General features: G+C 34.9%; 1 protein-coding gene across 2 annotated transcripts in view; it reads right to left on the minus strand.

The window, feature by feature from the left end:
- The window catches only part of LOC106463073 (rhophilin-2-B-like), a 40,051-nt gene extending 28,903 nt beyond the window's left edge, over nucleotides 1-11,148 (minus strand). The window contains exon 1 of one of the 2 annotated variants that reach the window (XM_013923047.2): nucleotides 10,996-11,148. In XM_013923047.2, the coding sequence (XP_013778501.1) occupies nucleotides 10,996-11,091 (96 nt within the window). In that variant the 5' untranslated portion in view covers nucleotides 11,092-11,148. Of the gene's footprint in view, nucleotides 1-1,035; nucleotides 1,568-10,995 lie in introns of those variants that run through there. The other variant, XM_022390798.1, reaches the window with a different exon arrangement.
- Nucleotides 11,149-19,903: the final 8,755 nt, after the last annotated feature.

Genomic DNA, 19,903 nt, shown 5'->3' on the forward strand with positions numbered 1-19,903 from the left:
TATATATATATATATATATATATATCCCAGTGTTGTGGCTACGTCCTGGTTTCATACAATTTCTACATATACATATTATGAGGACTACTTATTGAGTGTGGCACACATTGATTCTATATATCCTTATTGTGGGGACTACTTCCTGAGTTGAAACAATTTCTATATTTCCTTACTGTGAGGATTACTTACTGAATCTGGCATATATTATTTTACAACTACATGAAAAAAGAACTAACTAACTTACAAGTTCGTTTTAAATATTGAATCAATTTTGTGAAGATACTAATTACGGCCTTGTGAGTAGTTGTTCCGTTGAACAAGATTGTTACGAACAGGGTTTGAAAAAAAGTACCTTTTTTGTTAAAAATAAAACTTGAAATTATAGCAACAGTTTTTTACATATATTTTCATTAGAGCAAACGAATGAGCTTCAGGTAATTCAGTTCGCTTAACACCATCACTACTAGGCCTTGTTTTCACACTAGTTATGAAACAGTATATTACAGATTTCTTTCTTTTTTAACCAAAGGTAAAAATGAAGTATAATCTGTGATGTAGAGACCTAATGCATTCTTAGATTCGCCGCAACCTCAAAACCCCCATAAATGAGCCTATCTTGTCGACATTGTGAAAATATTAGCACTAACCAAACCTAGCCCCCTGTGAATCCTTCCCTAAACTCGTTATCACTAACAGTCCTTGTTGGGTCTTCAGGCCTACTTTTTAAGTTACTGTTACTAGACTTTTATTTTTCTAAACTAAGTTACTCAATTTACTGTTTTAGTAAAATATAAAAATGCGGCTGAAGATATACAAAACTGTATTATCACCACCTTACCGAACCAGTCGCGTATCGGTCGTACTATAAATATATAATTTTAATAACTAAAAAATAAAGTTATAGTGGAAAATAATAAACGTGTGTGTATATGGGATATATAATTTTATAAACACAACTACACTACACATTATACACAGTAACACATTATGAGTTACGTTCTGATGTGGAGACATCAAGCATATAAATATACTCACATTTTGCTCTTCTTCAGGCTTGTTCATCACTTTCATGTTAACAAACATTTCACAAGAACAGTAAATTTCTGAGACTCAAGTATAGTGATTTCTTGTAGATTAAAATTTCAGCCTGGAATGACACGGTTAAAATACTTTTTAAAGGAAGAGGTTACTTCGTGTTGCTAAGAGACGAAAATCATCTACAAAACGGCTCTGAAACAGACACAGGTACTCAGCTCAGGATAAACGACTGTCATTCACGTTACGACCAAAATGTTGAAGAGTTATATGTTAAGTTTTAATAAACAACAACAAAACTAACTTTAGTCCCACATCAAAAATGATTTACAAAAGTGACTCTTTGTTTCTAACCTTCACCCCTGTTACTAACCGACCAACAGGGTTCGCGAATAAAAGCACGCTCCCTCGTGTTACCCACTTCCTGTGAACAGTCAAAGCGTTCTGGTCAAATACCACAGTGCCCGAGACGCATGGCTTGTAAGGTTAAATAAAAATTTGTGACGCACCAATAAGGAGCAAATTTCTGTTCTAACCATGCAAAAGATATAACTTTATGACGAGAAACCACGTGGGTATTTTTTTATACAAATGTCTTATATGATGTTGAGTTTCATCGTTCTGTATTCGTTAAATATCAGTGTTACGTCAAAAACTGGGATAATGCAAGAGTTATATCACTATACGGTATTTATATCTAAATATATTCTAAACTCGAGCATTCTTGACAAGCTGACGCAACAACAGACATATTTCTCTTGTGACGCACTCACGTGACGTAACACTTAGGTATTATTCGTGCAAATGGAACGTACGAGTTCTCTCACCTGTTAAAGCGAAGTACTTTACGTCACAGGTGGCGAATGAGTATAGGTTTGATAGTAACGTAAGATGATTCACAGTTGTGTGAATAACTACCCTTTGTATACGGCATCTTTCTTGCTACCCATTTTTTTTTTTATATTCTACTACATAGTTTTCTCAATTTTCAGGCGTGCAAAGAACAATAGAATTCAAAGAAACTGTATGACGCATATAGTTTTACAGCAACAAAGTTTTCTTGCATCCCACATGATGCATTTCCTCCACGTCATTCAACTTCCATTTTAAAGTATCGTCATCGTACAATTAGATGACAATACTTTAAAATGGAAGTTAAATTTAACTATAGCGTTAATTGGTAAAATCACGTATAATAATTACGATTAAATCTATCATATTAATGAAGATTATCATATCAGTAATGGTAACAAAGTTCTCGATGATTCTAGACGCCAGCAACGTCTATTAAGGAAGCCATATGCCAGTAATGTCTATTAAGGATGCTAGATATTACTAATCTCTGCTAAGTTATCTGAAGAATGTTGGATGCCAGTAATCTCTGTTATATGAAGTTATCGCATCTACTAAATTCCCAAGAAAGACCCTGGATGTAGGGAATAACATGTACTAAGTTCTCTACAAGGGTTCTGGATGTAGGGTATAACATGTACTAAATTCTCTGCAAGGGTTCTGTATGTAGGAAATAACATGTACTAAGTTCTCTGCAAGGGTTCTGGATGTAGGGAATAACATGTACTAAGTTCTCTACAAGGGTTCTGTATGTAGGGAATAACATGTACTAAGTTCTCTACAAGGATTCTGGATGTAGGGAATAACATGTACTAAGTTCTCTACAAAGATTCTGGATGTAGGGTATAACATGTATTAAGTTCTCTGCAAAGATTCTGGATGTAGGGTATAACATGTACTAAGTTCTCTACAAAGATTCTGGATGTAGGGTATAACATGTACTAAGTTTTCTACAAAGATTCTGGATGTAGGGTATAACATGTACTAAGTTCTCTACAAGGATTCTGGATGTAGGGAATAACATGTACTAAGTTCTCTACAAAGATTCTGGATGTAGGGTATAACATGTATTAAGTTCTCTGCAAATTGTCAGAAAGGTTGGTAGATGTTAGCGATGTATAATAAGTCTACAGTATATATACATATATAAGTGTGTGTGTGTAGTTTGCTCCCCCCGTAATTAAAGCAGGATAGTACTTACCTATTCTACCTTATGTATCAAACCCCTGTGCACAATCTTAAAGAAATTCTTAACAAAAATACCTCATTGGACTCAACGGTAAGTCTGAAGTTCTGAAGGCTTATAACGCTAAAAACCGGATTAAGATACCTATGGTGGGCATAGCACGGAAAGCCTATTGTTAGTTTTGCGCTGAACAACAAACAAACATATTTAACAAAGATCTTTCATCAAGGAATGCACTATAGATTTCAATTCATATATATATATATATATATATTACATGTTTATGTGCATCCAAACATGCAAGTTGTTATTAAATGCTGAAAAATAAGGTACAGAGTTGAATTTCAGATAGTACGCAGTACCACTGATGATGTTAAAGAAGGCTACCAGCATAAAAAAACAACAACTTTATGTCATATTATAAATACTGAATATGAAAGTATAGTACATTTTTACAATACCCACTATGGGAGTTTAAAAAATCATGGTATGTACTCGTCCTGCAGGTATAACGGATACTGACAGGAATTTTTCTAGGAATTAACCCTATTGTATTTAGATACTTTCAAGCTTTCGTTGAGTAAATGGAACTTCATGGTTGGATACCTTTTAGTCATCTAGTGGACTCTTAAGAGTACAAGTTTTTGCCGAACAGAATAAATAATTTACTCTTTAAACCCACAAATGTTAAATGTATATTATGGTCACTTATGGTTTAGTCACTTTAGTGGGTTACTTAGTGTTTCAATACATCATCATTCAAGATTAATGTACGTAACTGTAATAGTTAATTAAAGTAAATCATGATTCGTCTTTTCGCATGTTTTCGTGATCTTAACAAATTATTATATTTCAGCTGTAGCTATCTCCAGTTTTACAAATCTGTTTCAAGTATGGAAAATGGCAACTTTTCTAAACTACGAGACAAAAAGCAGCAGTGACTGACCACAGAGTTTTCCAAAAACTGCTTAGTGTAATGGGCATACTTCAATCAACAGCAGTGTAATGGGCATACTTCAACCAACATCAATATAATGGGCATACTTCAATCAACAGCAATATAATGGGCATACTTCAATCAACAGCAGTGTAATGGGCATACTTCAATCAGCAGCAATATAATGGGCGTACTTCAATCAACAGCAATATAATGGGCATACTTCAATCAACAGCAATGTAATGGGCATACTTCAATCAACAGCAGTGTAATGGGCATACGCCAATCAACAGCAGTGTAATGGGCATACGCCAATCAACAGCAGTGTAATGGGCATACTTCAATCAACAGCAGTGTAATGGGCATACGCCAATCAACAGCAGTGTAATGGGCATACTTCAATCAACAGCAGTGTAATGGGTATACGCCAATCAACAGCAGTGTAATGGGCATACTTCAATCAACAGCAGTGTAATGGGCATACTTCAATCAACAGCAATGTAATGGGCATACTTCAATCAACAGCAGTGTAATGGGCATACGCCAATCAACAGCAGTGTAATGGGCATACTTCAATCAACAGCAGTGTAATGGGCATACGCCAATCAACAGCATTCTCTTTTCACTAGCTCGTATAGAACGGTCACCGATCCTAACATGTACTCCCTTGGAAAAAAAATTGCGATCAAATACAAATTCAAGGGTTTAAATTTTTTAGCTGTTAGATAAAGAAACAAATTACTGGCTGAACGAAATATCTAACTTTCCTTCATATACAAGAAACATTCACGTTTAGTCATTCTTGTTATTTCATCTTATTTATTTTTCTACATAAAGTATAATTTCCATTATTACTTATCTTATACTAGTTTTACAGACAAACAATCTTTCCTAAACTGAGACTAAAATAGTATTAGACCACTTTGAGTTTCTAAAGTATCGCATCGGTTGATTACCAATAAATATCATTAGATCATTGGGGTTTAAAAACTGTCGACATTTCACCTTGTCATTACGATCCCATATGTCATTAGACCACGTTGTCTGGAGCCTAAAAACAGATTTTATTTGTTTGTTAGTTATTAAGCACAAAGCTACACAAAGGTCTATCTGTGCTCTGCCCCCCACGGGTATCAAAATCCGTTTTCTAGTAGTATAAGCCCGCAGACATACCACTGTGCCACTGGGAGGCCTAAAAACAGACTCTCTGAAATATCTTATTTATAAATCACTATCTTCTAAATTCAACTAGTTATAAAAAATAGTTCAGTAAAGAAATTCATATTTTAATTGTAGATCAACTCATCTAAATCTTACGAAACCGAATAGCAAATCAAACAATTTTTACACAAAATAAATATATATATATATATATATATATATACACATAGACATCAAAGAAAGCTAGTTCAAATCGCTCTCAACTATTGAAGTACTCTTGGATGTTTAAAAACTTTTTAATAAAACAGACTGGAGTTTGGTAGGGTCCGGAACAACACATCAAGGAATTAACCCCACCCCCCTGCATAAGGTCCAACGATGACCTGCAATTCAGTTCTTAGTAGTACCACCTGATGGGTACTTTTGCCCCCCCCCCCCTACTCCCTTTCTGAGAAAGTTAAATTACACACTCACGCCAAAGCGTCGGTGTACACGTGACATCAATCCTCGTGTGGTATTTCATGTTTCTGACCCTACATTTAAGCACGTGCGCATTACGAGTACATAATGATCAAGCTTTGGTCTATTTGAATATAACTATATGTTGACAAAAACCATAAATGATGGAATGGATAAATGTAGACTCAGTAACTGGTCAAAGTCGAAGGTTATGCATCAAGTGATCTTAAGATCTACCGGAGCCTGCTCACATATGGCGTATGTGAAGTTATGAACAAATACTACAAAAAATAGCATCACGTTTTCTGATATCATATAGCTACTTTTATCTCTGCAGTTAAAATAGCATTTCAAAATAAGCTACAGCTGAATTTTTCTTCATTAAAAAGGAAATTATTAAGGGCTACTTGACCTTGAACCCCGGTGTGCACAGTAAACACAGATTCTAAAACACGTGATACCCCCATGCTGGACATTTCGCAAACTGCCTATTACGAAACGAGTATACGAAGAAAGCGTTTGTTGATAAGTTTTTCAGTACCCGCACCACCTGGTTCTAAATTATGAGACGAAATACCCAGTTTTTCATGCAATAAACAAAATCAGTGCAAGTATCCAAATAAAGTTATTATTTGTAATAGTTTTTATTTTTGGGAGTAACTTGAATGGGTTTCTTCTACTTTGTTTTTGGTACTTTTCCACTACTCCAGGGCGCTCGACTCGCAATCTGCGGGTTCGAATCACCGTCACACCAAACCTGCTCGCCCCTTTCAGCCGTGAGGGCGTTATAATGTGACGATCAATCCCACTATACGTTGGTAAAAGAGTAGTCCAAGAGTTGCATTCCCCCTAGCCTTACACTGCTAAATTAGGGACGGCTAGCGCAGATAGCTCTCGTGTAGCTTTGCGCAAAATTCATAATAAACCAAACCACTACTCCAGAGACACCTGCCCGTGTTTATCGCCATCAAAATGAGCAGAAGCGAATGCAAACACCATTGTGAAACAACTAAAGGAGTTGAATTATAAACTGTAGAAAGATAAGAGAAACCCTTGGTTCACTTATCAGTATCGGCGTGTAAAGCTTTGTAACACAGTTTGCGACTAAAAGGGCAAAATAACAGACAACAAAATTGCCAACAATTAATGCTGCACAATTTAACGTTAGGTAAGGTTTCTATTTTGGCAATGCTACTTAGGCTATCTCTCGCCGTCCCTAAAGATCCAGAGGGAAGGCAACTAGTCAGCAGTACCTATCGTCCTCCATCCATACTAAAGGGCTGGTTGTTACTCTTTTAACACACCTACAGCGGGTAGTATTTTGTAGTGTTGTACGGTTCGAAACCGGCTCGCCAGCTTTGAAATACAGAGCTCTACTGTAGAACTAGTCCTTGCTGCTTTAAGGTTAAAAGGGTTATAAAATATAAAAGTAAAAATAAGTAATAGTTACACGTATACATTATCATCAAAAGTCAGATAGTTTCAATATATTTTACAAGTTATAAACTGGGTTTCTTGTCAACGACCACATCAAGAAGAAGAAAAAACTGCCATTGAAAAGTTACATAAATAAGAAGTAACAAGCATAACGCCCTATTAGCAATAAAACATTGAAACTATTTACCTATGAAAATGTATTATATCAGTGCTTAAACATATGATTTACAGACGTGTAGTGGACAGGACCAATTAACAACACTAGGGTTCGGCACGTGTTTACCACTTTCAATCATATATGTATGTTACTGTTAATTATTTACTTAATATGGCAGACATACATAAACAAAAATAACACACTGCACAAATTAGTTTTTTTTCCATTAGTCTTCACTAATTTTTTTAAGAAATATTAATAATTTTCATACATTAAATTGACAGGTTTAATAACGTATCAGCCGTATCCTTCTGAACACATAAAGTTGTCCGCTTAATTGCAAGTAAAATTCACTAAAAAAACTAAAAGGTTATATGATATTTAATACAAACAATTTTGTGAGGTTTTATTCTTTTCAATCATCATTGATTCTCTCTCAATGATTGTGAAACCTGTAAACTCGTATTTCCTGATCTCCTCTTGTCCCAGCATCTATCAATAATTATTTCTTTTAGTATTTTTTTTCCTTTACTTTTTTTATGCTTACAGAACTTTTATGATTTCTTAGTCCAACATTAATCCGGTGATTTAATCTCTGCGGTCATATTTTTTGCTATAATTGATTATTTGAAGTATTCTTTATTCAAATTATGAACTTCCAAAAATCTGCCGCGTAAATACATTTATATTTACTATCAATTTACTAGTCAATATTTTCTGCTTACTTAACTGTCAAGTATTTACCACGAGTCTTTCAAATACTGGCAATAAATTACCTAAAATGTACCATATAATAAATCAAACTATAATTATAGCTCGCTAGAATTTTGCATTCATGTTTATTACGCAATATTTTGGAACTTTGAGAAAAGAGAGGAGGTGCAGAAGTCCAAAAAAAATTACTTGGATAGAGATTTTCGAGCCAGAAATGTATGCGTTATGCGTGTTATATTTTACTACACAAAAATGAAAACCTAGTTTCAGCTATTTACTCCTCAAAAATAATAGAATTCCAATCATTCCACGTGGGATGTTTTTTTAAAGCCACTGGTGCAAGGCCGTTCATTGAAGGCATTATGGGATATGTTTTGAAATGATCCATTACAATTTTAAACATTCTGAGAGATGGGAGAATTGGTATCCATTACGTATGTAAACATCAAGTTTTGGAGAATGGGGGTCATTGAATAAGTTTGAATTGTTTAATCACTTCAATAGGCTTGCGCCCAGTGTTATAAATCCTACAGAAAAAAAAACATTTGAAAAAATAAATCAAACATTTTTTTCTAACTTAGTATGACGTATAAACAAGTTTCAGCTGTTTATATATTTATTTATCTACTAAATGGATGAGTCATTTCCTGGAGTCTGACAGGTGTCGTTTACTACTTGATAGATCGATAATTTAATCATAGATCCAGATCTGAACGTTACTTGAAACCATTGTTCAAGAGGCGTGCATAAAACTGCATGCGAGACACGTGTAAAGCCGAAAATAATCTGGCGAAAATAAGACATAAAATTCATAGTGATAGTACCGTTTTCCTTATGTACATATATGCATTTCTATATTAATAAGAAGACCTTGTATGTAACAGTTTATCAACAACTTGATATTATTATTACGTTTAAAAGAAATATAAAATCTATACTTAAACTGTGTAATCTGATAAAACATAAAAACTTGATGTAAAACTAAAGAAGTGAAAAAGTTTACAAAAACGAAATATTGCAAAAAAAGTTTATAATTATAGGTCACTTTTTAGTGAGTTCGAGATTATGGTATTCATGACAGAAAGACGATTTGAAATATAAACCATAAGGACAGGTTAGACTTAGCAGCGTGTTCATCTTAACATAACCGAGCGTGAAATGTCACGTAGGCCAAAGTCACAGATTTAAGCCTTTACTATTTTATAATTAAAAGTAAAACGACAGTAAATAAACTTAATTAGACATATTTATCTCTATTATGCATTTTAGACATTATTAAATAACCAAACAGCATGAGTTACGAACATTCTACGTTTATATTATGTACTGTTGGCGAGGGTTGCTGGGCACATGAATGAGAGTGGCTACAAATCCACTTTCATTAAAAGTTACAGAAATAGTAAAAATATGTTTTCGTTTTTTTCAGATTTGCATCTTTACTAATTACGTTCATTATTTACTTCAACGCAGATTATCATCGTAATTGTAACAGTTCATAAATGTAAGTCCCCCAGTGGTATGTCTGTGGACTTACAACGCTAGAAACCGGGTTTCGATACCCGTGGTAGCCAGAGCACCGATAGCCCTTTGTGTAGCTTTTTGCTTAACTTCAAACAAACAAACATAAATGTAAGCCCACATCAGCCAAATAATGGTACATATACATGTAAGAAACACAAAAAAAGGCTTTGTAATGTGTAAACTTAAATTCCTTAAAGCGATAGGAATCAGTACAATCACCCCAACATCATCTTCATTAGTGTCTCTACACAACTGAAACCCACATTTTTATATGTCGTTCCACAGATCATCCATGCTTTACAAAGTTAATTGTGCAAGACTATTTTTATATTCCACATTTTCGATATGTTTGTAAACAGATCCTCCTGTCGTTGTGGAGTTATGTTTTTATACTTCGGTACTACATTTAGATCCACGAGTAAAACAGCTTTTAACACTGGCAAAGTTATTTATTTACTTTGTTTCTAAGCTAGAAAATGTTCAAGCACTTTTCATAAAGTATTTCAATTTTGTTTTTTGAAATAATATTTTAATATCTCAAAACTGTTCGAGCAGCATCAATCGGTTAAAAAAATGTGCTGTTTTGTTATTAATATAATTCAACTATTAATTAAAAAATGTGAAGCCCAAATTATCATTCGATCAACCACTTGTTATTGAATTATATCGGTTTCGAGGAATTCCACCCCTTCATCAGTAACCTAGGGCAAGGTCAAATCGAAAATCAAGACTAGGCTTCATATAACTAAAACTAACTGTGAAGCCAAATCTATCATTTGATTCACCATTTGTCACTAAACTATACAGGTTTCGTGGAATTTAACCCCTCATCAGTGACCTTGGCCAAGGGCAAATCAAGACAAGACTAGGCTTCACATAGTGGTGGAACATATTATATGTATGGTGTCTTTAAGTATCTTTTATTCACACAGAAACCTAGCCTTATTCTTTCGATTTGCCCTTGTCCTAGGTTACTTATGAGGAGTGGAATTTCCCTAAATCGGTATAACTGAGTAACAAATGGTAAATCGAATGATAAATTGGCTTTCACATATATTTTTAAGTAGTTTAAACAGCTTGTATGGCTGAATAATTCACAAGAATAAATTCGTTGCATAAGTACTGCATATTCTTGAAATCTTATATATATTGTGTGACGAAAAGACACCATATATATAATTCAAATACGTCTAAGAAACGCTACATTAGAAGTTACTAAGAGTAAGAGAGAACTCGCCCAAGAGAAGAAAGCATACACTCTGTGCTTTATTAAAATGTCACGCGTTTAATAGCAGCTTTTAACACACACACACAAGTGTTTTCTCAAATTCAAAATATGTTTAAAACGTGTAAAATCTACGAGTAACCCTAGTTGATCTTCACTGACAAGTGGCGCTAAACGTGTTTTGTCAACACAGAGAACCGTCTGTTCCAACAAGCCTGTGATTATGAGAATACAACGAAACTCATAAACTTTTACGTGAAATCACATTCAGTCATCTTCCAAAAAACTGACAGAAAAATGAAAATTCTTACCCTGACTCTTTTGTAAATTTCCTTTCCCTGCATGTCTTCAGATGAAATGTATCTTTCATCAAAACAAACTTTTCCTTTCTCTTTCTGGACGGACATCGTTATTCGTCGCGTTCCCGCTACAACTTTTACTGACGTCTCACACACTTCCAAGCGTCTGTTGTACAACAAATATAAATGCAACAGCCGTTAGAATAAAAGCTCTCGTGTAGGTGGCGCCGCCACGCGGTGTGATGCCGAGATTAACACGAACCTTATCAAAAGTGTTGTATGTGAAAGTTATGTAATATCACACACCTTTCTCGCTCTTTTTTCACTTCTGTTACCTCCTAATTGCTGCTTATTTAGTGTTCTTGTTTCCTCTTATACCTCATGTAAACCCGTACTAAATACAGCTTTTTAGTTTTTACCCGAAGGTGAAAAAGACTCAAAGAGTTTGGATGCTATGCGGTTTTCCCTGTATTAGCAACAAAATGTATAAGTTATACAAGATATATACATATATATATAAAGGTTTATATTTATATATTAGCAACATTTATTATGTTTTATCATAACCATATTTTGAAATCACACCAAATGCGCAATTAAGTGTTGGTTAAGATAATGTGTAACCAGGGCCGGACTAACAAACAATATAATTAAGCTATAGCTTTGGAGCCCCTCAAAACGTAGGGCCCCTCAAAGAATCATCAAACTTTTCTACCACTCAATGACTTTGATTGCTGTTCATAATTCATAATTTCCGTTTTCTGGTCCTTTCAAGAATAGACCGGTTTTAAGTTATTATCTACAAATATACAGATCAGACGAGCAGACAGCAAGCCTTTGATGTCTAGTAGAATTTCGTAGAAAGCTTATTTAGGTAATTTCCGGAAATAATTCATTAATAAATATGATCTAGCTATTATATTTTGTTAAAATATTATGTTGTTCTTTTGAAATATATATATATATATATTGTCTATGATAATATTTTGTGCTATTACTGTACTCTTTTTTTTTGTCTATATATCTATAACTCTTTAATACATATGGATCCATATATAGGACTCTCGCTCCATTTTAGCTTGGCTCTGTGTATAACAATGAGAAATTAGAATGCCCACATGTTGCCTTTTATTTTGTAAGCGATCAGCTTAAGTGTATATATAGTAACTGCTTTCATTACATTTGTACGACGTGACACGTAAAAAAAGTTGTCCGTTTACTCTTAACTTCACTGTGAAGCTTCCAAAGAATACCACCTGTAATTTTTAAAGTACTCGTGTTTTATATTTCCTTACAATAATTATTTATTCACAATCTTTATGTTGTATATATTGTTTCTTCTATAAGACTACACAAAATTTTCGCTTCTAGTATCTGTTCGATGAAATTATATTCACTTTTTATTCCGTACACGTTACAGATAGCACGACTACAATAAATTTAAAGAAATAAATTGTTTATAAGACTTCTTCAGATAAAATAGATATTTTGAAACCGCAAAAATTTCTAGTGAAAAAACACTAACCACTATTCAAGGTTAAAATTAGCCACAGTGATTCCTCTGTATAATCTGAGTGCTGATTGTAAAACCTCGGGGAGTAATAGGTTTTCACATCAGTTGGTGGGTTTCTGTAAATACCAGGAAGTAATTTGTATGATCAATGTACGGTAACAAACAACTCTAGCAGAAAATCAAGTTATTTTGAAATGGCTTATGTTTATTTATTGTGAGAATTTCGTGAGCTTTTTTTTATTATTATTGTATGATTTTTAATGTCCATGATATATGGCACATTGTTGTTGTTCCACGGGTTGTTCCATAATAACTTCATTCATCTTGTATTGATACCCTTTTTTATTTTAGGAATATCGCCTATCATTGATCAAAATATTCAAAAATTGATAATGCAAACAAACATGTCATAAAGAAATATTCAACTTTAAGAACAATGATAAATAATAGTTTTAAATGAAACGTATTTAATATTGTTTTTATGTTATTTGATTGTGATTAAACTGGTGGGAAATAAAACGGAGAAATAAATAATTAACATATCTTATTGTCAGATATACAAACTAAAATATATAGTTATTAAATTCAACCGTGAAGAATTAGCTTGTAAAATATGTTTTATATATATACATTAAAAACACCCCGAAGAAAGCAATATATGGAATAATGTGTTCTAATTATACAGGAGAGGAGGGATAGTAAGGAGGTGAAAGTATTATCCATAATCGTTTCTTATATCTCAGCTGTCTTTTAGGCGAATGGTCTGATAAAAACTCATTATAAAGTCCGAAACGTTGTAGGACCACATAAGCTAGCACTCTTTGTAAGAAAGGAGCTATATGTTTATGAAAAAATCTAGAAGCTGTTATAGACCGTGATCCTAGAGCAGCAATTAACAAAACCTAGGATTTGTGGGGTTGAAGGTGAAGAGGGATTGGATAACGTATAGTGTGGCAAAGACCAAAACAAGACACTGAAAATCGAATATATTGGTATTTCCAACCTGAACACCACCTTACGCGCACATTGGCTAAATAGCGAGTCAGTAACACATTTAGTTCAGGTATAGCCTTTAATAACTAGAGGGAGGGCAGCCAGTCAGCAGTACCCGCTGCTACAAGCGCTTTGTCCAGCTACTGGAGCCGAATAACGAGATTGGCTGTCATTTTTATAACGCGCCCACAATTGAAAGTGCTAGTCTTATTCAACAACATCGTGCCTCGAACCTCCCAACACGCTAATCAAATTCTTTGTTCTCAGTTTTATTATGTTATATTCTATTAAAGATTAAAACAATTAATAAATAAGAAAATCAAATACTAAAATAACATGTGTGTGTTTTTTAAAAGGAGGAAAGAAAAAAGTGTCTGCTCCATCCACAAGGGCCTATTTGCGCATAGTCAATTCTAATTTTGAACTGATAGACTAGAGAGAAGACAGCTAGTCAACAGTACCCATTACCAACTCTTAGGTGATATTGTCTTGTCTTAGAGTGCGATTTGATTGTCACGTATGTAGTTCACCCATGGTTCCAAAGTACGTCACGTATGTAGTTCACCCATGGTTCCGAAGTACGAAGCGCGTTTTTGCGGCAACGAGGAGCAAACTGTGAATCCTCAGATTCACAGTATGGACACACTAACTAATAGGCCACGACCGTCCCAAAATAAGATACGAATGTTAGGGTTACATAGGAAGATCAAGAGCATCACATCCCACATCTGTTTTTCATTAGTATTTAACTCCGGTTGCCCAAAGAATTCAAACACATTTAGACAAATCATTGCCAAAGATAAAAAAAAACATTCAGATTAACAAATATATTTTTATTAAATTCAAATAAATGCCATAGGTTCATTGAAAACCCGAAATCATAAAAACTAAATAAACACATGAAAATCTCCCAGTGGGACAGCGGTAGATTTACAGGCTTACAACGCTAAAATCCGCGGGAGTCCGATTCTCCGCGGTGGACATAGCAGATAGCCCAATGTGATTTTGCTCTAATATAAACAAATCCAAGGGAAAATCTATAAACATATATACGTACACACATACCACCATTTCTACCGGTGTAACTTCTTTAATAGCTTAACGTGGGTAAAGAAGAAGGAAAACTTCTGGACGATTCTAACACACCACAAATATCAGAATATCCATATAAAGGTACTTATGCAATTCTTTCTCAACTTTTCCAATCCACCAACACATTTTCCTATGTCTCTCTGGCCAAAATAATTGTCTATCTTCATTAAATTGGACTTTGTAACTGGTCCTTACCTGTGTAAAAAAATTCCTTCTGCGAAAACAACTTACACATAATGCTGACTACAACCAACTTGTCTTGACTCACAAACAGTAGTGTGTATTGGTATATTTATAGGAATCCTGTCTAGAGGAGCACAAGACAAGGATCTTCCATCAGAAATCCCTATCAGTGAGACAATACACAACACATTTTGATCATTACTAACCCTCTTCTAAGCCTATCAGAAGTTTATTTTGTAGGAGTGTTGGTGGCTTGCATAAGATGATGACTGCTATAATCGACTTGCCTAAATGGTCATTTTCATGGTCTACAGAAACTTTGATGGCATTTTGAATTATCTCAGATGATGTCGTGGGTATTTAGGTCCTTGTTCCTGAAACCAGTACCAATGGCTGAGGTTATAAAAGCAATAATGGAAGGTCTTAGAAGTATTATTTTAGGAACACGTAGCAGTGGTGGATTTTCTAGTAACAGTAATGAAGGACCTATTAACAGTAGTGGAGGCTAAAGTAAGAGTGTAGTGTTATGAAGTCACAAAGCAGCGGTGTAGATCCTGGTAACAGTGATGGGATCTCTGACAGTAGTAATAAACGACTGGGTAGCAGTGGTGGATGTTCTTGTAGCCATATTGGGGATTCTAGTAGCCATGTTAGGAGGACCTGGTAGTAGTGGTGGAGATACTATGCAGTAACAGTGTTGTGGACCCACAATACTGATGAAAATCTGGATGTTGATTTGTTTGTTCTTAAAGCACAAACATACACAATATATCATCTGTACTATGCCCGCTGCTGTTATTGAAACCCAATTTTTAGCGTTATAAGCCCTCAAAGTTAGCGCTGAACTACCTCGGCTCTGAATATTAATATTAATAACATGACATAACTGCTAATATACTGGTGATATTTTGGGGGGCGTTTGTAAGTTGCCTTTAAATTGTTTAAATACTTATGTTCTTTTTTTTTTTGCTTTTCTTAAAAAGTGACCTGTATAATGAAACGTAAGTGTGTTTAATTAGTAACAATTCGGTTTGTTTCTTGAATTTCGCGCAAGAGAATTTCATTAACTTAACACTTTAACTTTACCGAATCCGAACATCTCTAAGGTGAAAAAAACAACAACAACATAAAATTAGCTTAAAATATTACAAAAGATCGACAGACAGAAATGTAGACGAATGGTAAAAAGGAACTTCTCTAAAACTTAACCAACCATATTAAAAATTGACCCTAAATTGACCGCACTGACATTGTCACATAAAAAGGCGTTCATAATCTTTTCTTTTTTGAGACTAACCAGGGTTCATTCAAAAACTTGTTTTCACAACACTTCCAGGAATTATCTTAAAATGTTTTCCCTGTAACCTATTTATTCAGAATGATCAAATTCATTTTTTCTCATCTTGAACATAATTCCTCTATTCGTATTGTGAAGAACACTAAATTTCATACTGTGTTTGGGCTAATTTTACAGTGCAAAAATAACTATGAGAACACCCTAAACCAGAGACGTCGCTAGGCACTGGCACACGAGGACCACATCCCGATTGTATATGACGGTGCCCCGAATCCCCGGTTGGTGTCTGGAAAAATCAGAATAGAAAAGTATGATCGAGATCATACTGAAACTCCGAAAATTTCCGCGCCTATGGACCCGAGCATCGAATCTTTTAAGTACCATGCAAAGCCTTTGCCCTAAACTTCATTTATTATTTGTGCTAGTGCAAAAATAATAGTGACAGGCAGTGTAGATATAGAACAAATTTCAATATTTTTCCATTATTTTATCGTAATAAGCTATTTGTCATCTCTACAACATTTTTTACGCTATCGGTGACTTCTCGTTTATATATTTGTTTGAAAATACAAAACAAAATATTTTGAAATTCTCACCAGCATTTTTATCTTTATTTGTTTTATTTCAGGTCTGAGGATGTGTAAACATGTAAGAAACACAAGAAAACAGATGAAGCTTTTACAACGGTTGTGATATTTTCAGGTAGAACTGATTTCTTTTAGAGTGACAAGATAGATCCACAGAATAACGGGAGATTCGATAATATATTTATTAAAAAGTAGTTCTAAGTTCCCTGTATAAGTGAGTTCGTGAGAAAGAAAGAAAATGACTGGACACAGTTGTACAAAAATACAATGAACAATCTTTATTCAAATACAGTGTATATAAAAATAACAACTAAACGTGGCAAGAATTTAGTTTGAAAGAAGAAAGAACAATATAAGAGTTGCTGGTTCTTCCCAACTGGGGTGTTCTGTAACAATCGTTCCCCTTCAACCCCGCACGTGGAAAATGGTTGACTTCAGTGAAATGCTTAGGATTTCAGGTACGTGAGTTGTATCTAGCTGATTGAAGATTTTAAAGAAAGAAGAAAGCCGTCAAGAAGGTCAAAGAAAAGCACATAGGACTTATTAACTTCTGTCGTTGAGATTGATTGCTGTTTGAAGTTTGAAGAGACCAAAGCATGTCACGTAAGCATCCAGTTCAAATATTTGTATTGATTAATTTCATGATAATATTCCAAGTGGCATTATAATTAGATTGAGATTAGTATTCAAGCATTTCACAAAAAAATAAAAGTAATTAAAAGGTAGTTAGACTAATTAAACAACCAAATAAGTTGAGGGCAGGAACCAATAAGTCCGATGCCCGATTAAACTTAGCTGTGGGGGAAAACGGAGTGCCCGGAGAAAACCCACTTTCACTGGCTGGGCGCCGAATTATTTACACAACCAGTGCCCGACTGGATATATGAAAGGAAAGACTGTTACATTTACATATAAAAACTAACGAAACTTTATATTTCTACACATGATACAAGAGGTTGGGCGGCAGGAGAAGTCTTCTTCTTCGCTGGTCGGAGGCTATACGTCGATCTCTTTTATAACAATGTGGAAAGATTGGAGTAAGCTGTAACGGTGGTAGTGGACTTCTGGCTGTTTCGGGTATTTGGATCGTTGGCGGATCCGTATTGGTTGTCTTCTTACTTTGTTTTCGCTGGGACTGTGTCTTTTAGTTCTTTTTCTTGGGAGTTTCGTCACTGTTTCTATATGAGAATCTTCAGAAGGTTCTGTCCGGGTAGCTTGGTCAGATGTTAAGGGTTTTCTTCTGGGTCTTGTTTGGGTCGACTGGTTTATAAGAAACGGTGTGGTCTGTGGTGGTACTTCAGTGGTTGGCGTAGGGTGTTGGTGTTCCGTTAGTGTTGGAAGAGGCGAGACTTGTTGATTGTTGTTTCTTCTGTGAGGTTTCTCGGCTCTAAAGTGAAAATAGTGGGAAAAAACACACCCATTGATAAAAATATAATTAGCGGTTTGTTTAGATGAAGTGACAAGATTAATGAACTGCGGTGATTTGCTGATTATTCTGGACCGAATCCGGTGGACTGCATGGAGTCTGGTGTTAGTGACTGCTTTTATGGAATGCTTGATTTCTTCTGGAGTGATTGACAGGTCGACGCCTCTAAGAAAAATTGAAAATAGACTAGACATTCTTTTTAGGGGTAGTACATGTAACACGTGGGAAGGCGTTCCATGGGCTATACAGGTAAGTAAGATCATCTTGGCTTGTGGGTTGGAGGAAAATTTCACCCCCTTGATTTGGCGTGAGGGTAAGTCCGACGGTAATCCATAGCGGATTACCTGTGAAATTGGCGAGGGTATCGGCGTAGAAATTACAGTGAAAAAACAGGTCTTGCCAAAAACGAAAAATCGGTGCAGTGTGTGTAAAAAAAAAACAAACAACAACAACAAAAAAAGTATATGTGTCAGGAATTTAGTTTGAAGGAAGAGAAAGCAACATGATAATTGCCTGCTCTTTCCAACAGTGGTGCTCGGGAACAGTTGTTCCCCTTCAAACCCACTCGTGAGGATAATTTGCTACAGTGGCTATAATTGCGATTAGAAACAATGGCGGGAAATGTTTGAGAGAAAGAGCGGTAAAGAATGTCGGCAAGATGAAAGTCTTTTCCAGTGGTGGTAATGTAGACGAGGCGAGACAGAAAGATTCAGACATGCATTCCGAGTATTAAATTTACATCATACGAATTTAGGAATTAATGTTATTTCAGGTAGACTTTATTGAAATGGAATTTGTAGAAATGATTTGAATTGGATTGAATTAAACATTGGTGCAATGTGTGTATTTTATTTTATTTTTTTTTTTGATACGACTTAAAACGATTTAACGATTTGTAAGATTTAACGAGAGTGATTTGCGTTAAACACGTGACTGATCGTTCCCACCGAAGCAAAAGGGTGGTGATAACTTCGAGATTTTTCCCGACTGCCAATGGAAAATACGACTGTCTACCTTTCACGTACTATGCACAACCTTATAGCTATTTTTCCCACGGGAAGTTAAAAGGTGAATGTTACTAAACATTAGATGGTTAGAGTGAACCTAATTTAATGACTTTCTTGACTAACCTGTTGTATGGAGCTACACATACAGCTGTATAAATGTAAAATTTCCATATTAGAATAAGAAGGTAGAAAACGCGTGGTATGTTTATATATTATACAAACGCTTACTATAAGATTAGAAACTTTTGGATTATAACTTATTTATAAAATATCAACCATTCTTAAAGCTTCATGAAAACAAAAATTCCACTTTTCTAGAACATAGATCTTTTTAAGAGAATAAACTTAGATTGAAAAAATAAGTTGTGCACTAGATAACAGTAACACTGCAAGATAGGGCGAAGTAAGTGGACAACGTTTCGGCCAACCACGATCCTGATGAAAGTTGTTTGTCTGAAATACTGACCAATCAAATCGTATTTACCCATAGCGATTTTGTCTAACCCTCCTTACTTCCATTATCTTAAGATGTTATAACTGTCCTTACACTACAAAAGCTAAAAAGTCGAATCACACGTTTAGCTCTCCGCCTACCCCACAATACACCAGCCTGCTATGTCGAAAAATGTGCAACATTACTGACAGTACAAGAACGAATAACACAGGCCTGTACACTGAATCCGAAAATGATATCCATTTTTCTTCATCACGTACAGATTTTTCACAAAACGTCATAACGCAATACATAAAAGAAAGACCAAAACACGTAGTTTTGAGACTAAAAGACGCAAATTTCGCACAATAAATCAGGATGAACGAGGA

Source organism: Limulus polyphemus, unplaced genomic scaffold, assembly GCF_000517525.1.
Source record: "Limulus polyphemus unplaced genomic scaffold, Limulus_polyphemus-2.1.2 Scaffold50, whole genome shotgun sequence".
NCBI classification, from domain to species: Eukaryota; Metazoa; Arthropoda; class Merostomata; order Xiphosura; family Limulidae; genus Limulus; species Limulus polyphemus.